The 23,643-nt window shown below is 53.5% G+C and overlaps 8 protein-coding genes across 8 annotated transcripts; 3 read left to right on the top strand and 5 right to left on the bottom strand.

Annotated features, from left to right (window-relative positions):
• Positions 1-1,370: 1,370 nt before the first annotated feature.
• Positions 1,371-3,494, bottom strand: A1O1_06160 (uncharacterized protein; the record flags this gene model as incomplete). The annotated part of the gene is made up of 2 exons (XM_007727040.1): positions 1,371-1,514; positions 1,578-3,494. The coding sequence occupies 2 exons, from the start codon at positions 3,492-3,494 to the stop codon at positions 1,371-1,373; spliced, it is 2,061 nt and encodes a 686-aa protein (XP_007725230.1).
• Positions 3,495-6,684: 3,190 nt separating this feature from the next.
• A1O1_06159 (uncharacterized protein) lies at positions 6,685-8,142 on the top strand (the record flags this gene model as incomplete). The annotated part of the gene is made up of 1 exon (XM_007727039.1): positions 6,685-8,142. The coding sequence occupies one exon, from the start codon at positions 6,685-6,687 to the stop codon at positions 8,140-8,142; it is 1,458 nt and encodes a 485-aa protein (XP_007725229.1).
• Positions 8,143-8,567: 425 nt separating this feature from the next.
• Positions 8,568-9,037, bottom strand: A1O1_06158 (uncharacterized protein; the record flags this gene model as incomplete). Its single annotated transcript, XM_007727038.1, has 2 exons — positions 8,568-8,696; positions 8,780-9,037. The coding sequence occupies 2 exons, from the start codon at positions 9,035-9,037 to the stop codon at positions 8,568-8,570; spliced, it is 387 nt and encodes a 128-aa protein (XP_007725228.1).
• Positions 9,038-9,508: 471 nt separating this feature from the next.
• On the top strand, positions 9,509-10,177 carry A1O1_06157 (uncharacterized protein; the record flags this gene model as incomplete). The annotated part of the gene is made up of 2 exons (XM_007727037.1): positions 9,509-9,759; positions 9,811-10,177. 2 exons carry the CDS (start codon positions 9,509-9,511, stop codon positions 10,175-10,177), a joined length of 618 nt encoding a protein of 205 aa, XP_007725227.1.
• A 443-nt stretch (positions 10,178-10,620) lies between these two features.
• Positions 10,621-11,652, bottom strand: A1O1_06156 (uncharacterized protein; the record flags this gene model as incomplete). Its single annotated transcript, XM_007727036.1, has 1 exon — positions 10,621-11,652. One exon carries the CDS (start codon positions 11,650-11,652, stop codon positions 10,621-10,623), a length of 1,032 nt encoding a protein of 343 aa, XP_007725226.1.
• Positions 11,653-12,372: 720 nt separating this feature from the next.
• Positions 12,373-15,099, top strand: A1O1_06155 (uncharacterized protein; the record flags this gene model as incomplete). Its single annotated transcript, XM_007727035.1, has 1 exon — positions 12,373-15,099. The coding sequence occupies one exon, from the start codon at positions 12,373-12,375 to the stop codon at positions 15,097-15,099; it is 2,727 nt and encodes a 908-aa protein (XP_007725225.1).
• A 1,754-nt stretch (positions 15,100-16,853) lies between these two features.
• On the bottom strand, positions 16,854-17,920 carry A1O1_06154 (uncharacterized protein; the record flags this gene model as incomplete). The annotated part of the gene is made up of 2 exons (XM_007727034.1): positions 16,854-17,559; positions 17,841-17,920. 2 exons carry the CDS (start codon positions 17,918-17,920, stop codon positions 16,854-16,856), a joined length of 786 nt encoding a protein of 261 aa, XP_007725224.1.
• Positions 17,921-18,757: 837 nt separating this feature from the next.
• A1O1_06153 (uncharacterized protein) lies at positions 18,758-20,706 on the bottom strand (the record flags this gene model as incomplete). The annotated part of the gene is made up of 5 exons (XM_007727033.1): positions 18,758-19,548; positions 19,598-20,371; positions 20,428-20,453; positions 20,508-20,545; positions 20,614-20,706. The coding sequence occupies 5 exons, from the start codon at positions 20,704-20,706 to the stop codon at positions 18,758-18,760; spliced, it is 1,722 nt and encodes a 573-aa protein (XP_007725223.1).
• Between the last annotated feature and the right edge of the window lie 2,937 nt (positions 20,707-23,643).

The raw sequence follows: 23,643 nt of genomic DNA, 5'->3' as shown, positions 1-23,643 counted from the left end.
CTCTGAAGGCAACATTTGCTGCAAGAGGTGGACCAAGTCCTGAAATCAGGCTCGGAAGGAGACGACGACAATGTTTGCTCTTCCCGCAATCTGTCAATAACAACAGGGCGCTGGTCCACTTCTTCGAGGTTGGCGGCATCTGCTCTGAGATGATGTTGTTCCAAATCGACCGGGTACCTACAGCACGCGGTGGCCATGGCGGAAGTTTAATGAAAAGGACCATTCACGGCATGCTGTGTACACACCAAGCGTGTGTCTGGTTCTGATTGCCATTGCTGGCAGGGCAGGAGGGGACTCTTGCAGTTCAATATCCCGGATATGGCACGAGCCACCCATGGGGTGAACATTGAGATGCATACCTGTCATTGTGGTGTACAAGCGGCCCTGCAAAAAAAGCGTGGCACAGTCTACCAGCGTATTTGCAGAGCGGCATTGATGGTAAGGTGGATTTGCCTACCTGACCTCAGTGGCCCTCGGCCGAGATTGCCTGAGCAGTCTACGTTGGACACGGACAAAGGAGGTTTCTGAGAGATGGACAGCAAAAGGAACCGTCCGACGAGGCGCTGCTGGGGACGGACTCGTCAATCGTCGTCGTCTACAAACGCGGAATTTTACTGTCGAGCATTTAACCTCACAAGCAGCTTCGAGTCAGAACACATCAATGGCACCAGCCAGCCATCTACCAAGGTTCTCACACGTGTAGCAGAAAGACAGCACCATACCTACAGCCTACGACAGGACGTCCCGAGTTCATAGGGAAACAACAGCAACAGCGTTCTATAAAGGCAAGTCGTTACAAGAATAGTCATTAGTCGCACGAGCAGGCAGCAGAATATGTGCCAACGTCAATAGAATCAAATCGGCAGAAAGCCTCAGTCGCCATCACCAAGCGAACCAAGACTGCCCAAAGCCTAATGCTCGAGAGCCTGATCGCTGGGAGGCGGACGGCGAGAGATGAGAAGCGAGCATCCGAGAAAAGACAACAATCCAACACCAACTGGAGCTGTCCTCTCATAAAACCACACGGCTCGTGAACTCAATGTGGGTATTTCATGATCCGCTCAGACAACCGATCCCACAATCCCAACGCCCGCTTGCGTTTCAAAGCAAAAGTCGTGAGCCGTAAGCATGCATCCAACAAATCCAAAAAGCGTGAACACACAAATCGAATGCAACCAAAACAAGAGTTGATAAGGGTATCTCTCAATGCAAGTCGTCAAAGAATCCAAGGAGAGGTGCTGCGTCTCGAAGTATTGCTCCTTCGCTTGGACCCGTGATGAGGATGTGCACATGTCTCGTAGATCGAATCGAAAATGGCCAGTTGGGTAGTCGCATCGCTGTATTCGACCCGGCTGCCTCGTCTTCGTCGATCATCGGACGCTGTTCTCCTCGCTTGTCGCCACAGCCACCAGAGCTTCCAAACGGTTCATCTCGCCACCGCTACTACGGCCACCAAAGGACGCCGAGTGTTGATGACGGGTCGCCCCTATGTAGGGAGACGGGGCAAGACAGACCTAATCGAGATATCAGCACAGGCCTCCGTCGCAAAAGACTCGTCAGGCCGAGTACAAACTCACATTTTGCTGCCCATCCGGGGGCAATGCTGCATGATGTGGTTCCATATAGCCGTTGCTGTGCATGATCATGGGATGCACTTCGACCGCCGTCATACCTGGGGTGGGGACGCCATCACTGCTGCTGGAATCTTCCGGTGACGTTCGAGCAGGCGGGTAGGGACCATTATACCAGCCTTGTCGTTTGGAGTGTTTATGGCCAGATTGTGCCTCTAGTGCCTCGCGCGCTATTTGTTGTTGCTGAGAAGGAGTTACTGAGGGAGGCGGGCCCATGTCCATATGTCTCTGTGCGGCATGCCGTCGGTCGCCCATGTTTTGGAGCTCATGGATAGTCTGCTGGCTCCAGGCTGCTGCAGCCTGGCTTCCCTCCCCATGAAGGTCGTGTTCTGGATATTGGCTGGGGCGTGAACCGTCCCACGAAGCATGTCCAGAACGAGCACGACGGTCCTTGCTGGAGGGCGATGTTAATTGTGCGTCGCCCGACATCTCAACCTGCATTGGGCTTAACTGCCGCCGAGGTGGTGTATATGATCGATGCTGGACGTGATCGAAGCTCTCGATACCCGGGAGCCTAGGAGCTTGACCCGCGGCGGCGGTGGCATACTGAGCGTGCGCAGGCTGCGGGGCATCTGGGGTTTGCGAATATGTCAGACCGCTGGTTGCTGGACGGCCATAGTTGAAATTGGCAGTGAATGTAGACGGATGCCACGTCCGCCTGCGCCAATCATCCCCAGGCGGGACCTGGTCACCAGGTGCAATCGGAAAAGTTGTTGAGATAGGGCTGGCGAATACGCTCGGATTTGATGAACCATAAGAGCTGGGAGGACCCATCTGATTTGGATAAGAGACCGGATATCCAGGAGGGTATTGATTCTGGTACGGATTGGGGCCTGACGGGACCGACAGCCTACGTACGGCGGGTCTTGAACCGAAGAAACCCCCAGACCTAGAACTCGTGGAGACTGGCGAGCCCAGGGACGAGACGAAGCCGGGACTGCCAGGGGTGGCCGAAAAATTGGCAGATGTTGGCGTGCTCATGCCGCCAGGAGAATTCGGACCGTAGCCACGATATTGTGCTGGGGGTGTCTGTGGCGGGTCGAGGCCCAAGCTGGACCTGGAGGAACTATCAGTGGCCATGAGGAGCGGCGGCGGTCGCCTCTTCGCTTCCGTAACCATGCTGTAGTTGGAAGAGGTCGACCCGACACTTGAAGCCGAAAGATTTCGACTGTGTCCTCGACTATGTCCTCCGGCACTGCCTGTGGTGCCTGTGCGAGGACGACCGGAGGGTCTGACACGGTCAGTACGGATTTGTCGCTGAAACCGGGTACCAGTGGCGGCGAGAGAATCGGTAGGGATCTCCTCATTAACGTGAACCGTTTGGGCATGCTGTCGCAGATTATCCAGTCGTGAGAACCTTCGGTTGCAATGGCATTGGAACGGCCGTTCACCCGTGTGTTTTCTGATATGGCGAGCCAGATGCTCGCTTCTCGTAAAACTGAGATTGCAAGGAGGGTATCCCGTGCAGAAGAACCGTTGTCCCTTCTTTTTCCGGGAGGCTGAGTCCGGATCTCCCTGTTCGCCCTCGTTGTCAGTGCCCGGTTGGTCGTTGTCGTTGTCGTTATCGTGGTCATCGTCATCAACATCAACATCCATCATGCTAGATTCCGTCTGGTCTTGACTTCTGCCGTCCTGGTGAGGCTCTTGATGACGGCTCACTCCATCCGCGTCAGTGACTTCACTTGAAGACTGCGCATTATGGGAATGCGCATTAGGGTTCTTATCCGCAGTCGCCCCATTCACGTCGTCCGTGAGTGTTGGCGGGTGACGACCTGCTCGAGGAGTTGTCGGAGTGTCCAACTCTTCCATACGGTCTTTCGGTGGGACTGCCTCGTTCACGACGAGATTGGATATCGCAGCCATCGCGGGGTTGGCGTCAGGCTATGCGACGATCAAGGATCCCAGTGACGGCGGCGTTTCGGCCCCCAGATTGAGGCGCATCCGGAGCGACTTTTTCTTGGATGATGGTGACAATGCGATGTTCACGAGATAGTTTCGCAAACGTTGAACTTGGAAAGGGCCTGATGAAATGTCGGATGGTGGCAACGGACGCGGGCGGAGGGGAGGAAGGCGGTGATAAGACTAGGGGCTCCGAATGAAGAATGGTTCAGGAACTTGGAGGCTGCGCACGTTTACACAATGTGATCCATGCGATCGACGTAGCCGGCGAGCCGGGAGCACACGCCCAAGAGGTTTGAGCGGTAACTAGCGGGAAGAGAGAAGATGGACGAGTTCTGAGACTGTTGACGACTCCTTCGAGTTGACGACTCAGACACTCGAGGCGTGGGATCTCGAACAGGACGCCGTAGACAAGTCTATCGGTAAGTGGCAAGGCGAAGCCCAGTGCATAACATGGTACACAGCGGTAGTAATAGGCCTACGCAAGTAGGTTGGATGTGGATACGAGGAGGCAGATGACGAGAACGCCAGGCTAAAAGTGAAGGGCCGAGCGGTGTGTGAAGCGGGAGGGCTCCGGAGGAATTGTGATGCAGTGGCAGCCTGCCCTTGATATCATCGGCGACGCCCACGACAGGTCAGTGTGAGAACAGTACGGTAGTACGCAGTACTATACCTTAATATAATATAGACAAAAGAAGAGGGAAGAGCTCGACGGACGAGGTAGCAAATAGATGTAGATGACGATGACTCCGTGAATGCAAAAAGGGATGGGCACAGAGTTAATAGTATCATTATTGAGTGTTTCGGACGATGGGGTGCATGTGCGGTAATAATGCTGTTAGTAGCGCTGCGCCCGGTGCAAGGACGGAAGGGTCCAAGGTCCAGGCACTGCATATCGCAGTCAGAGCGCTGCCAGTGTTTGGCAGTAACGTAGGTGGTTGTAGTGGTGCGTTGAAGGGAACAGCCAGCCTCAAAGAGGGGCATCATGGAGGAACGGTCCTTGAAAAAGGCACGAGTAGGTACCTGTAAGTAGCAGTGGCCAAGGCTCCTTACAGCGCATGTCGCTCGCACCCGCGTTGGAGCCCGCAGCAGGCTCTTAGGCTCTCAGGGCCCAGGAGGAGGCTAACGGACTGGAAGCACAGGGTTGATTGGACCAACACGTCCAGGCTAAGAGGGGTGCAGCAACTCCCTAGGCCTCCAAGGTACGAAAAAGGCACCGTAAGGCGCTTGAGCACGGAGACCAGTCACTCGAAACAGGTGGTGCAGCGTGCACTGACTACTGACTGTAGTCGTCGAGGGCATCGGTCAGACCTAAAGGCCCAAGGGCCCCAGGCTGCAGGATGCTTGCTGCCCAGCATTGATGTGCAGCGGCACCCGCACTAACCGAGGGGCTTAGGGGGCAGGGTTGCTAACAAACAAGAGCGGCCGCCAGACTCGTACCATCCCTGCGATCCCCTTGCAAGATCCGCGAGCTGCAAGCCTGGAGCCAGTCAAAAGAGCCCAAACTCCGAAAGCGACTACCTTCAGCACACACCACCAGGGCCTTTAGCAACCCGTCAAACTGTTGTTCGCCGTCAAGTGTCGCGATTCGCGATCTGGTCCTTTACCAATGCTCGGCGGCGAAACGCGTGACATCAATCGCTGCAACCAACACATCATCTCGCCTTGTTTCGTGCTTCAACCCCATCATTATCATTGCTTAACCTGCATCTCTGTCGACTTCGCTCGCCTGTCAGTTCGCTGGCGCAACTTCTCGCAGCGAACCTACCTGACCGCCAGCATGTTGCGAGCAGTGCCACATGTGTCACCCTCGCTCATACTTCCCTGCGTCGATAACTCGACCGCCTCAATGTTGCTCCCTTGCAGCCCATGTCCGTCCGGCCCGTCTACTCACTACCATACATGTCTAGCACCAGCTCTCGGCGCGTGAGCGACCCTACTTTTGCTGACAGCAGAACCCGCTGTGCACATGATAACCAGGCATTTCGCAGCTCGGCCAATCAATCCGTCTGCACCGAGACGCCAGCCCTCATCCTCCTCAAGATCTGTGCATGAACCGAGTAAGTTGGGTCAGGTACTGCAGTGGTACAAGGTACCTCACTCGCAGAGGGGTTGGTGCGATCAGCGCCGCAGGAAGAGCTGAGACAATGGGTTTTGCTGGATTCAGGCACCCGCTCAGGCACCGGTACAGGCACAGGCACCAGGCACGTTTAGGTATCGCGACCGCCTAGGGCCTCCTAAATGAGCCTAAATTATTATTCATACTGTTTGCGTCAGTGGGCAGTCCCAGGCATATCCAGGTGCTCCCATGTGGAGGTCCAAGCCACATCTTTATCTGTCTGTATCTTGGGTACAGGTAGGCACATGAGGCAGCGACTTCACTTCTGACAGCTTCAGATGACCGGTCAAGCGGTACCTACCTAAGGTATGTATGTACCTGTCATGCCTTGTCGCTGCCGCTTAGCCGAGCGAGCTTCTCTGTCTGTCACCATCCTTGCCATCAAGTCATTCTTACGGAGACGATTCGACTATCTCTGATCTATACTCTGTAGAAGATCACGGGAAGGCATCTCAAATTGCAGCATTCTGAAACCACTCGTTCGACAGAGGAAGCATTTCCATTTCAGACCTCATCATGTACCATCGTGAAGAAGCTGATAGTCCGACTTCTTTGACTTTGAACAGTAAACAAATAGATAGGAGTCAGCGCCCCCTGGTTGAGGGTTGACTTTGCTATAGTACGTACTACCAACGTTGAGATACCTAAAAGCGGCGCCAGCTGGCAGCCTTGCTGGCGCCCCTCAACCCACTGCACTGGTACTATAGAAGTATCTACTGTGCAATCCATCCATGGACATCAACACCTCACGGTCTACAGAGCCACAATATATGTCAAGGTCTACCAACGAACTGTCCGCTGAAATCCAGTAGGCACGTTCATATTTCCGTAACCTGCCATTCCGCTTCATGTTTGTTTGCTCCTGGAGATCAATCATTGGATTGCTCAAATCTTGAAACCCTCACGGACAACCTGGCCTCTCCAAGAGATAAATCCATACCTTGAAACACGCCTGTAGGACGGAAGTGGCACAGACGGCCTGTACAGCATCTTGCCTTCTTGTCCCAACCGGGTTGAGTCCGGTCCTTACGCATCATGGCAGCCTCAAACCCTGCTACTACAACCTCGACCTACATCGACATTGCCTCGCTTTCATCAGACCAATTCTCTCCATATTCTCATGCCAACAGTCTCATCCTCGCCACCAATAACCCCTCAGATCCCACCATAGACCTTACAACTCCGCTGTCACGGGTCCTATTCGATCTGCAAGAGATCGACTCACACATCCATACATTGACATCTCGGTCGGCCCTGGAGATCTTGACCTACACATCTAGCCAAAACGCCGCCGCACAAAGAATCCTTGCCAAGGTCGAAGATGAGCGAGCGCGGCTTACCACCAGCTACGAACGGCTAGAGAAGGAAGTGATGGTCCGGCACCAGCGGGCAGTCGACGCGAAGGAGGTGGCTCAACGAAGCTGGGAAGTCCTCCGACTAGGCCGCAATGTGCAGAGGATCCTTGCCCTTGCAAGACAGCTCGAGGTGATTCTGGCCGAGTCGGGCTTGGGAGGTGGTGCGAGGCATGGAAAAGAGGACCATGCCGCGCTCACCCGTGCAAGCCTCATCGTCCTTGCTTTCCGTGAGGCCATGAGCGGGAAGGATGGCGACGACCTTGGCCGCATCAACCTCGTCAAGACCCTGCGCGGTCGGGTTTTTGAAGATGGCGAGGCTAGGCTTCTAGATTTCGCCCGACGCGTCGTCCGCGAATTTTCAATGACTACACTCTCGTCCACACCTAGCGGTGGACTGTCTACTGCCGGCCCAACATTTCGCGAAACAGAGGACAGTCGTGCGAGATTCATGAGTGCGGTGCATATCCTCTATCTCCTCTCTCCTGCACCCAGAATCGACGGTGAACGCATGGCCAAGAAGGACTTTGAGCCCGAGCATCTGATCCGTTCGTTGCAAGGATACCTTCACACAGCCATCACTTCGAGTGCCGCCTCCATTGGACGTGCCCTTGGTCAGCTTCCCACATTAGACAGGGCGTTACTGGAAGCCAGTGCCAGGTGCCAGAATGTGGTCGCCCTGGAAGTTTTGCTGCGAGGCATCTATGCTCCGGAACACCCCCTGTTGCGCGCTGACGGATCCGACGAAAATATCAAGAACACCACTGATGAGGACAGTGACGAGGAAGATGGCATCGAGGACCCTACAGAACAGTCGTCCGAGTCTTTCCTCTCCCTCCTCCTCAACGCCCTTGACACTGCTTCGCTACCATCTTACTTTTGGCGCTCTCTGGCATCCTCTCTAGCTCCCCGAGTGTCCGAGATCCTCAATCGGGGAGGAGTTGCTGCACGCACGCTTCGGAGTCAACGCGACACTGTCCGAGCGGAAATACGCGAATGTGTGCTACGGGGTTCGAAGATGCCTCGGACCGTTACTCTAGGAAATAGTGGTGCAGCAGCAAAGGCAGAGCAACCGGTGGATAACTGGGAAAGAGAAGCTGCTGTCATGGTTGGGAGTGTCTTGGCTCCGCTAGGACGATAGCATGGCTTCACAACCCATATTTGGCCGCGAGCCACTGATATCTGAAGGTGTTCTCAAGCACGCACGAAAGTCCAAGTACCTCATTCCCAGTATGAGTGAAGATTATGTTCATTGAGGATCTCCCAACCGGCCGTGAAGAGACAAAGCTCCTTTCCGTTCCCACAGTAAGACTCCATCTGATGTGTTTATCGCCATACCACGCTATGCATACAGGGAGGTCTGTTATACAAGAATCATGCCCTCCCGCACCTTTGAACGGACTCATCAGTCTCCTCACCTACTTCAATACACAGTGTCGAAGCCGGCGCCCGTAGGAAACGAGACTTTTGGCATATAAAGAGGTCCTAGAGATTGAATCTCTCCAAAGGGTGAATATGCCCGACAATAGAATGCCCTGAGGCAACATCTCCTTGAGCAACATCATATCATCCCAACCAAGAACCTGACTGCCGGCCTTTGGCCTTCGCAGCAGCCTTCGCGTCGTCTTTCTGGATCTGGGCTATCGTCTGATCTCGGTTATATTCCATCACCCTCTTCTCTTTGAAATATTTGATCTGAACACGCCCCAAACACGGCATCAGCATGAATTCACCACGTAAAGCCTTCGGATCTCCAGGTGAACTGCGGTATGACTCACCCAACTCCTAGCACAATCTTTCTCATACTGTGCGACTTCCCTCGGACACACCTTTCTCGCCTTCTCGTCCTCTTTGATGGCATCCAAGATGTTATTCCTGTCCAGACAATCGAAGAATACGTCTCTGGATTCGTAGCATAATTCTCGGGCATTCCGGTCCGGAGCGACGAAGCCACCATCCTTGGACTTTGGCCGAACTGGTTCTGGCTGCGCCGGAGTCGAACTACCTCCTAACCATGTAGGAAGTCCCCAAGCCATCACTGAGGAATATTCAGGACAACGAGGTGCACCGGATGTAGGATTTGGTTGAAGGTCGTGTTCGTCGAAAGGTCTCTTAGTTCGGCGAGGGGCAGTTATATAGTCAGATATCCGTGATATGTGTAGGATGCGTTCCAGAAAAGGTGTCGACGACAAGAGAATCTTTCGAGCAATGCGCCGTTCGGAGTGATCAGGCTTGCAGCGAACTTGACGTTGGAGTTGGAGAAAGAGAAACCCCGACTCCACGTGATACTCCTAGTACTATGAAGCGCAGTGGTTGACGTCTCTTCCCCTGGCCTGACTCTACTACATATTGAGCATCAACTACCACCACCACCACCACCACCACCAACCTCGACTCGCCCCATGCTTACGTCTAAACACGGCTGATACACCAAATCCCTGTGGCGATGCTAATGTCAGCGATCTTCCAAGCGGAACGTAACAGCCAGCGGACAGAACGACAGGCGAATGCCACCGCGACGGAGAAAGCCACCTCGCGCAGGCGCCCTCACTGAACTCCCACCTCTAAAGATCATCCGTTCTATTCTCCTCCTTCAACTTTCCTACTACGCGACTGCGTTTGTATTAATACTATTTACTACGCTCGTGCTCGGCCAGAAGTTCTCGTTGGCCCTGATATTCGACTGGAAGAGCGTAAGAGGTGACAACACGATCGGCTGGACCATCGGCTTCCTCTGGGTGATCGATGGCTTCATAACGTACGTTGTGTCTCTTCACGAGCAGGAGTGGTTTGGCTAACCGCATGCCAGAGTAATTCCAATAATCCTTCTCATCGCGCGCTCCAAACTGGTCCCCGATTTTGCTTTGACCATCCACTTCTTCCACCTCTTAGTTACGTCCTTCTATACAAAATCGGTTCCAACAAATCTTCTCTGGTGGGGCCTGGAGGCCGCCAGTGCCAGTCTCATGATCAGCTTGGGGGTCTGGGCTTGTCGGTATCGTGAAATGCAGCCTATTTCGTTTGGCACGGTTCCGAAGAAAGGAACACAGAGTGCCGGAGACGGGCTGGTCGAGGCTGATGACGATGTTCGTGGCGGTCAGGGACGGAGCAGAAATGTCGATACCGGACCGAGCTATGAGATGGTGAATGTGGCGAGGGCAGATGAAAATGTATAGTCCCGCGAACTTGAGAACGAGCATGATCCTTGAAACATTGGACCAGGTTGGTAGATTGAATATATGGTGATTGAGAACATCTCCTCAGCAGAAGGAGAACCACTCGCGTGACAGTGGTCTGTGATTTCTTTGCAATGGAGGCTCGATTGACGCTATTGCGACCGCATTACCGTGATGATGCCTCTCGCAGAAAGCCGCCAGCCTCCTTACCAAGAGGTCGAGACTGGCACCGGTGTCTCCTTCGTCCACCATGCAGCACAAGAGAAGACCATATGCTTCGAAGCACTAAGCGGCTGGAACACCAACTGATACGGACCTGGAACACCCATGCCCGGCTCTGTCGGCTATTACCCCTTGGGTCATGATGAAGCGACCACAAAATATCTCTCTCTTTCTCTGTCGCCCCTACCACCGATCCATGCCTGCTAGGCATTCGCGTTCTATTACGCGGCCACTCCTTGATACCCTTGAAAATCCAGACCTTGCTCCTTCAAAATCTCGGGCAGCTCGAACATCTCATAGGTCTCGTGCATGCTACGCTCCTTTGGCTCCCAACCGAGTTGTCTCAACCTGACAGCACGACTGCGTGAGTTCAACCCTATGACAGCGCCGGTATCATCCCCGAACAGATCGCCATACAGATCCTTTGGGATCGTTCTGGGAGTCGGATCCTGGATCTTGCCGGCCTTGTGCAGCCCAGACCCAATCATCTCGGCGACCGTCTTCCAGGAAGTGTCGTGGCAATTCTCACAGAAGAAATAGGGGTTCTTAAGAAACTCGTCGGCAGGGGCGGATTCCATATGATGCAACAACACGACATAGGCGCGAGCCAGATCGAGCACATTGATCTGCGACTCGACAGCCAGGCCTTTGCCAACATAGCCTGCAAAGCCATGCTTCAAGGCGAACCGAGTCAGAGTCGGGATCTGGATCGACAGCCGACGATGGGACGGATTATATCCATAAATCAGCGGAGGAATCATAATCGCGATCTTGGCCTTGTCGCCGATCTCTCGGTGAGCTTTCACGATGGCCAGATCGATCTGGCGGTGCGGCGCGCTGTCCGGGAGGGCATCGATCTCGTCGCGCTCATCGTCGCGGTAGATCTTATCGCTCTCGAAGTCGCCTTGGGCACCATCGTCCAGCACACCAGTGCCCGACGTGTGGATGTAGATTGTCGATTTCCCCTGGGCCGCGCGCTCTGCTACGCCGGCGCAAATGGCCTCCGCTGATGGCTGATGGTCGGCGGTGGCGGTGTGGAAGATGATGTCGTGCGCCGTGGTTTGTGTCTTGATCAGAGCCGTGTCGTCGAGGCTGCCGACGACTGCTTTGGCGCCTGAGAGCTGGATCTGCTGTGCCTGTGCGCTTCGACGTACGAGGCCCGTTACGTTGTAGTTCTCGGAGACGAGTCTGTCAAGGATGTTCCAGCCGATAAAGCCGGGGCCGACAATCAGCACGGTCTTGCCGGGAGACATTGTGATAGTAGTAGGGATCAGTCAACGCAGGGGGTTTCTATAAAGGGGGCCAGAAGAGGAAAACACGGGATGATGTGAGCGATCTTTCGATACGATTTTGTAGGAGCAGGAGTATATATATATCTCTCTCTCTCTCATCCGCCTCTCCTTTCTCCTGTCTTTGTAAGTGTTCGGCTATGTCTCTATATCTGGGAGCGGGTTTGATCAGTGCCCTCCCAGACCACAGTTGCTGCTTTTGTTGGATTTATAAGAGATGGAGCCTCCTCATTTAGCCCTCTAGCCCTCTAGCCCTCCAGCCCTCCACTGCACTGGCATGAACGCTACACCATGACGTCAACGAATCGGAGGAGATGGAGAGTTGAGAGACAACATGCCATCTACACGATAAACATCGACACGGTATTGAATTGTGGTCAAGATCAGTAGCCATGGAGGAATCGCAAGGCTTGCCATCAACCACAACCAATGATGACCACAGCCTGATGAGGCACAGCCTTGCCTTTCTCCAGGCGACAAGAAGAGGCTGTGTTTGGCGGCTATTGGTCTCACGTGATCCAGTTGCCCCATGAAACGCCGAGCAAGGACCGACTTCCGGATGGGGACAAGTAAATATAGGAACTACATCCGCAATTGTCAATGAAGGCAACTGAGTTGCCAGCAACGAACGACCACGATCCGGCCAGCAGAAAACGGAGTGATCCCAGTCATAGTGTTGAAGAGATGTCGGATTATTCATCCGAAGACGATTTGCCCGACCTTGCGACCATTCTCGCTCCGAGACCGCTGATGGCGACGAGCACAAACACCGCCCTAAGAAGATCGCCTCGAAAGCAAGCAGCGCTGGAATCGGATATATCACGCTCACCAGAGAAGAGACAACGAGGTGTTCCCAGTCCTCAAAAGCAAACCAAGCCAAGCGTGAGGCAGAATGTCCAGGAGCATCGATCCCCCTCAAAGCCAGCAATGGCGATGAAATCGCAGTCGTCCACTGTTATACACAACATTCCTCACCTGCCTCACCATTCAACCTTTCCCAGTACCAGTACCAGTACCATGTTGACCTCCAACAATCGCCGATCACCTGTCAGTGGCCAGCACGGTCTGAAAGTCTCTCAAGCGGACTCCCTCCTTCTTCCGCTGAAGAATATGGTATTGGAGGACGGAAGTACAAGAACCGGGAATGGTCGTCCAATACCAGAAGCAGATGGACTCGCGATGAGAAAATGGAATAAATCGCTGTTGTCTGTAAATGAGAAATCATCAGGACGCACTTCAAAAACCCGAACAGTCCCGCGCAGAGAGCAGCAGCCTGGGCGAGCCTATGCCAGCAGGTTCGTCTTGACGGAGGCCCGGTGCAACGACGACAGTGGTGACTCGATGGGTGAAGAAGATGAGAACGAGGATACAGACCTGAGTGGGTTCATCGTGGATGATAACGCCGAGCTTAGCTATCATGAGTCTTCGTCGCCAGAGTCGGATCAGGATACAGTAGTCTCAAGACGAGGATTGTCCCATAATACGGCATCACACAGAAGACTACAACGTGGTTCACCAACTCGAAGGCGGCTGGATTTCGATGTCGCCGAAGGAGAATCAGATTCTGAATCAGGCAGAGAAAACAGGTCGGCCGAGAAATTATCCAAAGCGTTGCAACACATGTGTCTCAATAATGACGGGAAAGATGAGGAAAGGAAAAGAGAGATTGAGGTGATCGATCTGACTTCATCACCCGTTGCAACACCGGCGGTTGATCTCAACACACGACCCGGACATGAACCTGAATCAGAACAAGATGAGAAGCCCAGTTCTCCCAAGAGATTACCTCGTAATTCAACCCCGTTCGAGGACCTCGACACGTTCCTGAAGCTCAATCCTCCTCTTTCGAAGCCGTCACTGCTGTTACCTCCAAAAGTCATGCCTGTCCAGAGTACCGTTGAGACAGGTGGTGAAGAAGGCAAAGGTCAAAAAAGATCGGGTGGTGTAGATGAGCCCGGCGCCGAGTTCAAGACACCGCCCACCACACCACCCCGATCACCAAGCAAGCTCAAGTCTCCGTCCAAGCTGTTGTCTCCTTCCAAGCGACAAACCGTCCCGCAGTCACCTCACCGGCAAAGCATGGATGCGTTCTGGGACCATAACGTGGTCAATGAGTGGAACGACACGTTCTCACCAAAAAAGGCCCCAGCAACGTCTCCCAGCAAAAGACTGTTTGCTCCGTTCACAATCTTTTCAGATTTAGATTCGGATTCAAACTCGGATCCAGAAGAAGAGCGAGAGAGTCAGGGAGAGCGAGACCACAAGACTTACGAAAGCTTCGAATCCCTTCCAAGCCCATGTTTCTCGTCATCGTCACCCGGCAAAACGAGAGCACGATCGAAGTCGCCGTCCAAAACCAGTCCCGAGAAGGAAGAAAAGAAGCGTCTACTGGAGGAGAAACGAGCCGCCGCGGCCCGAAAGAAAGAGTTTGACGCACGCAAGGGACAGATGGCCATGGATCTGCTGCGAGAACTTGACACGCACGTGGCCGGTTCCAGACTAGCCGAGCTATCCTCCAGCACGGGCGGAGTCAAGATCATCTGGTCCAAGACGCTGCGCTCCACGGCCGGCCGAGCCAACTGGAAACGAACGGTGACCAAGACATCCGGATCACCTGTCAAGGGAGCAGAAGACGAGAATCGAGCAGCGGCCGGCCCGGGAGTCCAGATCCAACATTTCGCAAGCATCGAACTCGCCGAGAAGATCATCGACCGCGACGAGCGGCTCGTCAACACCCTCGCCCACGAGTTCTGTCACCTGGCCAACTTCATGGTCAGCAACGTGCGCGACCAGCCGCACGGCCCGTCGTTCAAGCAGTGGGCGGCCAGAGTCACTTCCCATCTGCGCCAGAGTACCGGAGTGCCGGTGTGGCGCCAGGTCCAGGTCACCACGAAACACAGCTACACTATCGACCATAAGTATCTGTGGGTCTGTGCGGGCAGGGACCGAACCCCGGTCATGGATTTCCTCAATCTGAGCCCCGGTGCTGTTGGTGTCGGGGCGGGCTGTGGCGCCGAGTACGGCAGGCATAGTCGCAGCATCGATCCGGACAAACATCGCTGCGGGAAGTGTAAGGGGAAGTTGGTCCAGGTCAGGCCCAAGCCTAGAGCCACTGTGGCGGCGGGGGCGAGGACGAGCCCGAGGAAGAAGTCGAGGATTGAGTTTGGTGTCCATAAGTCAAGCAGAGAGGGGAGTGTCGAGAGTTCTGGGTCTGGGTCTGGGTCTGTGTTTGGATCTGGAGCTCGGTCAATGTCTGGTTCAGGATCAGGATCAGGATCACGATCTGCTTCGACTTCTGGCTCGACATTTGGGTCACGCTCTGTTTCAGAAACAGGATCACGCAGTTCGAGTGGTAGCAGCACTGGACCTGTTTCGGGCTCAATGATCGAAACCGTCGAGTTGAGTGACTGAGTCGGTGTCACCTCCTGAGGCCTTCAGGGTTCAACAGTCTTCTTGTACACCAAACTCATGTGGACTTGGGAGAATATGGCACGTTGGCTTTGCTGTTTGGGCTTGTTGAATGGGGGGGAGAGGTATGGTTCATGTTGCTGGAGCAAGGGCTTGCCATGCATGCATGATTAGTGTCAACTTTCCTTCGACTGGCTGGAATGACTGCATTGAACGGATCATGGAAGGACTGGACTGGGTTGACTGGACTGAAAGACTACCATGCCGCAGAGACTGCATCACGTACAGTAAGTGCCTTGCATGAAAATGCCGAGTTGCTTTTTTTGTCGTTGTGTGCTGAACGTAGGGTCACTTTCAAATGCCTGGCTCTTTGTTACGTACCCTCGGAGGCTCTGTCAGCATGTCAAAGGAGAAGACAGCCTTAAGCGGAGTTATTAACGACAGACAAGGCTGAGAATGAATGAATAAATGAATGAGAGACCCATCTTGCAAGTTGACTTTGGCTTGACTTGGCTGGACTTGACTTGCCTCTCCGAATGTAACCGGCATCGTAGCATTTGTTTGTAGTGGTATTCGTGGATTTCATAGTAGAATGAACGTACAGTGTACAGTCGGAGCCTCGGAGAGTAAGACCATCATTGGCATGGCTTCCCTTCTTCTCTACCAGGCGGGCTCGCTCAGTCCAACATCGGTCTAATTTCATCCCGCGCTCAGATCTCCCCAGATGTCTGTCTCCTCGGTATCAAGGAAGAGAGGGTTCCGGGGGGTTAGAAAGGAGTAGGTAGGTAGCCAGCAGTCAGCAGCTAGATGTCTTGTTGAGCATCCCCCCCACAATCTTGGATCCCATACTTCTAATCGGTAGTGATATTGTGCCTTTGATGACAGCTATAGAATAGAGTCATACAGATTTTGCTGTTCGTTCCAATCCGTAGCCCGTAGCCCGTAGCCCGTAGCCCGTAGCAGCGGTGTCTGCTCTGCGGTCGCTCTGCAGTCATCCTCGTGCTTGAGAAGTGCGACGCTCAGACAGACAGCCGGCCGAGGTCGTTTCCCTCCTTCTGGTTTCAAATAGTTGTTCTCCTCCCCATTGGCATAAAGTGAATGCCACATCGCCGTGTCCAATCCAATCCAATCGACGAGGATAAGGTGCGTCCGCTCACAACTGGAACTGGCGTGGTCGGGCTGGGCTGTCTTTATTCATTTCCTCCCTTTACTTTCCTGGTCATCCATGGCTCATATCTTGCTTCCGTGATCGTGATCGTGATCGTGAAATGAAAGCAGGTGGGCCGAATCCCTTCGGCGAGAAGAAGAAGCTCTGCTCCGTCCATTCCGGTTCTCGAGTGATGGGAGGGCAAGAGTATCAGGCCGGCCTTACGAGGTAATGCGATCAGAATCCTTCCTGGAAAGCCTTGTCTCAGGGAGGAAGTAACATCCCTGCGTCGGCGGGCTCTGTGTTCAGATCGCTCCCCCATTTTCGAGATTGGGAGAGAGGGACATGATATGCAGTGGCTGGCGGAGACCTCTCTCTCTGTCTCTGTCGGCTGGGCTTCTCAGACTCGGACCACGACGAGGTTGTCACATATGCACCAACTCGATATGTCGTGCCAGTCAGTCTCGGGTGATCCAGGCGGTCAGCTCACTCACTGTAACTCTCTTCAGTTCAGGTCAGTTGAGTTGAGTTGAGTTGAGTTGAGTTGAGTTGAGTTGAGTTGAGTTGAGTTGAGTTGAGTTGAGTTGAGTTGAGTTGAGTTCAATTCAATTCAATTCCCGAAAAGGCCAAAGTCCACAACGTCAAGAGTCGCAACCACACTGGCGATCAGATCTCTGGCAAACGCTGCCTCGGCAGCAACTTCGTTATTGTCGACGAGCTCCTTCAAAGGCACATTGACCCGAACACACAGGTCGGTGGCATAATCCTCCATACGGATGAGGAGCTGGATCTGATGCACGAGTGACTGGAGCTGGTTCGCTGTCGATGACGATAATGATGCTGAAGTTGCCGCTGTCGCTGTCGCTGCCGTCGGAGGTTCCGCTCGGCGAGATTGATCGTGGCTCCTGATATTGCCTGTGACGATATATGCCGGATATGCAGCCAAGCTGGGCCTTTGCAGCGTGACTCTCTGCGGCGTCGGGAGCGGTGAAGCCAGCGTGTCCGGGGGCGAGATGACGTCTGTGAAATGGAATTTGGCGGCTTCTGCATCGTTCTGCGCTGTCTGTGTCTCTGTTTCTGCTTGGTCTCCGGAAACAGGAATAGAAGCAGGAACAGAAACAGAAGTGGAAGTGCCGTTCACAACGGTCGTCGTCGTGGTCGTCGTAGTGCCGTCCGGTCTGGTCGTCGTGGTCGTCGTTGTGGTGGGATAGTCCAGGTGGCCGCCGTCGGCATAGTCGTTGATCTCGAAGATGAGCGACGTCAACGTCGTCGGGGAGAGAAAAACTTCTTGATGGTCTGGGATCTGGCGAAGGTCGCTATGCGTAACAGAGTAGTTAGTCGTCAGTTGGGACGGGACAGCAAAAAGAAACCCCATCACACAGTGGCTCCGGCTCCGGCTCCGGCTCCAGTTCCTGCTGTCAGGTGTACTGGTAACGGGATGTCCGTCGTCAAAGAGGACTCGTTGATGTCCCTTTTATCGACGTATCGACACGACGTCCGTGGTCCTTTGGAGGTCTCGGAAATGGATCGCCCCGGCTGGACTGTTGACGACAAGACAAGACAAGAAGAGAACCAACCGTCGAGGGCCTAAACTTACCTGGAATCAATGAGGTCTACCGGTAGCTCCACCGTCATGGCGCCTCCGTAGAGGTCTCGAATGCCGTAGGTAGTCGCCATATCGGTGGAGCGAGCAGACAGACTTGCGCCTTTCCCATGTTCTTCCATATTCTTCAGTCTTGATGGTTGTTTTTTCTGGTCGAAAAGGTATGGGTACGGATCGATTGCAGGGGAGTCTGTGTCTTTCTGGTTCACAGGCGATCAGATCTGTGTAGGGCGGTAGCAGGGTTCGATGGTGGGAATGTCGTCGGAAATTCAAGATGTGTTGTTGCTGATTATTTCTATCCAATTCTGCGAGACAGCCTTGGGGTTGGGTATTTGCACAGAACCTCATCAACCTGCACCAGGCAACACAAGCATCCCTTGAGAATAACTGACATTGTAGCTAGGAACCGGTCGCTGTCCTACGATTCCTCTCTCGATCGTTACCGCACCCATTTACAACCTCGCGGTGAAGAACACCCGCGATATTTCATGGGGTCTGCTCGACATTACTCAGCCATCGACGCTCATCGGCCTCTACCAGGCCCTGATGCCTACCAACATTGGGAAAGAGGAACAAGACATGTGAATCTGCAATAAACGCAACAGGAATAGATACCCTTCAACCAGGTTGACCAGGCATGGACTGTACAAAGAGCTCAATCACGATGAATAGAACACTTCCTATCTGCGCAATGCTAATATCATGATAACCGGCCGGGGTTGATCTATTTGGCCACAACTAAACCAACCATTTCCGGTGCTCGCTAGACTCCAGCAATGCTGTGATACATTTCCCCCCTGTAGCCGGGGCTGTCCCGAAGACCACTTGAAGCAGACTGCGTGACCGATATGAACACATCCTTCAGCCTCCCTCTCGATCATCCTCCCCAAAGCACCTTCACCCACTCTTGTTCACAACAAGATCATGCCGGCTCCGGACACAAAGGCAATAGAAAGATACAACGCCACTGACGCAAGACCAATGTGGCTTGGGGTTGAGACACCTGGGATACCTGCACTGGAGCTGCTGCTGCTGCTGCCACCAGAGCCAGAGCCAGAGCCAGAGCCAGAGCCAGAGCTAGCGCTGGAACCTGACCCGGACCCGGACCCAGACCCAGACCCTGACCCAGAACCAGCACCAGCAGTGCGGCTGGGCTGAGAAGTGACCGTCCCAGTGCCTTCATTACCGGCCTGGCTGATCAAAGTGGCGCAAGTCCCGGTCGGGCTGGTGGGAGACTGTGTCCTCGCTGAGCCTGAGAAATCACAGGCCGAAGCACCATTGCCGGCTGCCACCTGCTGTTCGTAGTAGTTGTTGAGAGCCCAGCCCAGCTGTTGTGTGGGATTGCACATGCCATAGGCACCGTATTCGCCCACCGTCGCGTTGGCGTTGATGCCATCACAAGTGCCTTGACCCAGACCGCAAACTATGCCGAAAAGATCGCCAATCTCATCACTGGGAATTCTGTCCGGGATGCAGGTCAAAGCATTGTACATGCATTCACAAAGCTGCTGATTCGGGGTAGGAGGCAGCTCAGAGGAAGCTTGCCAATCCGAGTTCACTGTGGGGCAAGCCTGTGCCGCAGTGTTGGTGGGCGTGTAGTCCTTGGAATTCACTCCGGTCGGGTCAATCTGTGCGATCTGCGAGGACAAGTAGTTGAAATCCGCCAACGTGCTGACAGAGTCCCCGGACACGCTGACAAGACCTGCATCGGGATCAGTGACATTGACGACCCTCCAGAGAATTTGGCTTACCGTAGTCGTTCACTTCCTGGAAGTACATGTAGACGATACCACCCGACCACACAGGGGTCATCTGAGGGCCGTACAGTGCTTGCACTTCAGTGAATGTCCGAGGTTGCACTTCGTTGCAGCCATATTCGGCAAAGAAGACGGGCACGTTGAAGGTCGAAAATTCCTTTGTGCGCTGGTCATAACCAGACTTAGTATAGCTGGAGTTTCCGCACCAGGAGTAAATGTTGTAACCCCAGAAGTCGATGGCATCTGCACGGTCTCCACAATCAAAGTAGTCGGCCATGTCCACCCGGATGTCTGGATCGTCGTTGGTGGCATAGCCGACACCGATGGTGCGGTAGTCCTTCTGCTTGATGTACGCCTTCATGTCACGGACGGCAGCCTTGGCAAAGGCACTGGCATCGGTATTGCTCTTGTTGTTGGAAACCTCATTTCCTGCGAAGAATCCCAGTGTGTTGGTGTAGTTGGCCATGGCATCAATCACCGAGGTGTAGCGGTCGTATAGGTCATCATTCCACGTCGGGCTGTCGCGCACGATCGAGTTCCCAGGGGAGGAGAGATCAGCAATGACATAGATGCCAGCATCTGCTAGCATAGACATGCATTCATCGTGATCTTTAGTGGGGTCGAGAGCATAGACTCGGATGGTATTGGTTTGGAGTTCTTGCAGGTAAGGAATGTCTCTTTTGCACGAGGATGTATCGGCGAGAGGGTCAATGTAGCTGTCTGAGCCAGATGTCGATCCAGATGTTGTGCCATTGCCCAAATAGTCCTCTAAAAACATCTCCGTCAGTTCATGCTGTCCACGAGAGGTCCACGGAATAGCGTACGTTGGTAAGCGACACCCTTGATAAAACTGTGATTTTCTCAGGTCAGCGGCGCGCCTGCGCAGATGCACAGAAGCACTCACAATTGGGTTCCGTTGGATTGATAGAAGAATTTAGAGCCCTGCAAGGGAAGGAGAGTCAGACATCCAGCTATGATGAGGGGAGCCGAGTTTGCGCAATGGGACATACTTTGATGACGATGGGGTCTACATCGGCATAGGCGGTCTTCAGAAAGAGAGCAGCGCTTGCAACGGCCGTCGCAACGGCAGTGAAGCTCTTCATGATGATGAGGATGGGCGAGATATGTTGTCTGGGCAAGAATGTGGTTGCTCCAAGGACTTTGTCGCAGTTGAAGATGGCCAAACAATTCTCGGATTACGAAGAAATCTCTCTCGGAGAGGTGAGGGCAAAGACCTGACTCCGCCGAAACGAAGGCAGGAACGGAACGAACGGCGATGAGTAGGAGGTAGTTTCCAAGATGATAAAGAGTGTCACGAAAGTGAAGACAAAGAATGTGACGCGGAGGTTGACCTAAGGTGCGCGAGTCTATGTGATAGACTCGTCGACTTTAGCCAGGTAAAGGGAGAACGGAGGATGTACACAGGATTAGAGACGAATCCAGGGATGAAGTGTCAAGATCGGCGAGGTTAATCAACAATAATAGGATGGGAACGCAGCAACGCATTGGTACGGAAACGCAGGCATTTGGCACTTGAGACCACGCAACCACTGCCACTGCACTGGGCACTAGCACTGGAGTTGGCCCCTAACGCTGGTGTTGTAGGCAGCTTGGCCGAGGCTAGGGTGGCTAAGGCCCAGTACCTAACGCCTAGGGAGCCTAAGGCCGCGCACCACTGGGACCGCCGCCATAGTACCTGGAACGGCAACAAGTCCACTAACCCTGGGAGAGCTGCGAAAGCTGTCTGCTCACTGCTCACTGCTCAGCCTAGGGCCACCTCTGACCCTCTGACCCTCTCACTTCTGGCATCTGGCCCAGACACTGACCTGTGGCAGATCTGTTTGTGTTCGTGGCCTCCCGCCAATTGCCGGTGAAGACAACAAACTGAACACGCGTCCTCTCTTCCACCACTCCAGTGGGCTAAAAACCTCCATGAAATGTGCGCTGGCCTTACGGATTTGCGGAAGATTTGTCGCCGTTGACACCGAGACGCGCTCTCTTGTGGTAAACACGACAAAAGCTTGCGCCAATTCATCCGTTGTTGGACGCGCACTGATATGATCTTACAGAGTACAGAATTGTTCTCCAACCTCCGTGAATGTGTGACGGCCTCAAGAGCGAACAAAACAGCTTGACGATGTTGAACAGCAATCAAAACATGATGTTTACCTCCTCTTCTGCTCACAGCTTCTCTACTCCGGACCGACCGTTGCTGGTACGAATATGCTGCTCATAAATCCATCAGAAGCAAGGCAAACAGACAAGGCGTCCGTGTTGGAGTAGACCGTTCAAATTTTTGCACTTCTAGATCCAAGGCCGGCACAAGAGGCGATATACACAGTAGTTATTGTTGCGGTCCACCATGTCTCGAAGAAGATCGGACGACTCTGGCAAACACACTACATCGCTATACTACTGTGGAAGCTGTGATGGGGAAGGTATCATTTGCCACGAGCTCATCAAAGCGAATAAATAATAGTACAGAAGAAACATATGCATGTCTCACCACGAAGGGCCCATCGGTGCCATATCTTCCAACGGCAGGTCTCGAGAGGTCTCGAGTCTCCAGCTGTGTCTCGGCCCGGGGAAGCTTGGACCTTGGACAGGAACATGAAGGAGATGATCTGATGCCGCCCACCAGCCGTCGCCCGAATTTGCTCGTCCGGTCAAATTGCATTAAACACTTCCGGGTCGTTGACAGTGTCAAGATTGATTGGAAGCGGCCCCCCTTTTCCATCTTGTCAAATCGCTGCTCCTGCACCCCAAGACCTTAGGGGGCTCCGGCAGTGTCATCTCACCGGGAAGAACGAATCGTATCTTAACCCCTGAACCGCCGCGCGCCAACTTGAACATGATGGCCCATGGCGTTGTCAACCTTAAATAGCAATCGCCACAGGAAACCACGCCCCCTGGCTATTGATTCCCATCAAAGCTTGTTCCGGTACTTGTGGAGAGCTTGGGATGCTTGCGATTTCCGTCACGACCTCCGGGCCAAACCGAAACAGCTTAGCTTCGTTGGCTTGCTACATTGCCAGTGTGTTGTTTCTGTTATGCAGAAACAGAGAGGGATAGGTTTGCGCATTACAGAGGAACAAGTTGAACACGTTGAAAGTGAAAGCAAAATTTCTCATACCCAGTATTCATCTTCTGGAGTTCTCAATTCCGTGTGTCAAGCCATGCCTGGTAGGGTTCTGATCTTCCATGGGCGTTCCACCGTCGTCAATGGCTGCCGATCTGATATGAAGGCCCGCATAATGGATGATGCTGGCGTTCTGGCTCAACCGCCACCTGAATGATTGGTGATATGGTAGGACCAAAGAGTGCACTTTACAGGGAAGACGGGTCCAGCACAACCATGGGAGGTCCGTATGTCCATGTGGCATGCCTGACCATGGTGAAGCATATACGTATGAAAATATAAATGGTGATTCCTTGGGAATCAATGCTCTCGGTAGGACCTTGCAAGAGGTGCAGGTTAAGTGAAAGCCGTGTAAATCTTCGACTATTTCTGAAATTTCTCTGTGGAAGAAAAGTCATGCCCATTCATCAGATACAAAGTGCTCAACGGCTTCATTGCTGACCTCCAGTCCCTATCAACCCGACGACCATGCCTCACAGCTGTGTGCGTAGTATATCAACAGTCCAAGTTGGCATGCGCCGTATTGGTGTCTTCATATATTCATCTTTAGCTTGGGCCGCCAACATGGGTTCTAGAGATCCTGTCAAGTTTGTCGACGGCTTCCGGATAGTCTGCATAGGCTGGCACGGGTAGCTGCATTCGCCATCTACTGCGTTAAATGTCCGGCACCGTAGTCAAGATCTACGACTTTTGAATGCTTCCTCACCTGAAACGCGGGTTGTGTGACCATGGTGCAGGATGACTGACCCAAGGTCTGTCTATGTCTTTGTAGACGAGGCGGGGGGTTTGTGTGTAATCTGCCATCTTCTGTCCAAGATTGGTTGCCTTCTGCAGAATCATGACCGTTTATAGATGGATGGATGTCTCTCTGTCTCTCTCGCTTGCTCTTGTGCTCTGGATC

This window comes from Capronia coronata (genome assembly GCF_000585585.1).
Source record: "Capronia coronata CBS 617.96 chromosome Unknown acBCG-supercont1.5, whole genome shotgun sequence".
Taxonomy (NCBI): domain Eukaryota; kingdom Fungi; phylum Ascomycota; class Eurotiomycetes; order Chaetothyriales; family Herpotrichiellaceae; genus Capronia; species Capronia coronata.
The sequence above is the reverse complement of the archived record's forward strand: the minus strand, read 5'-3'. Positions and strand labels throughout refer to the sequence as shown.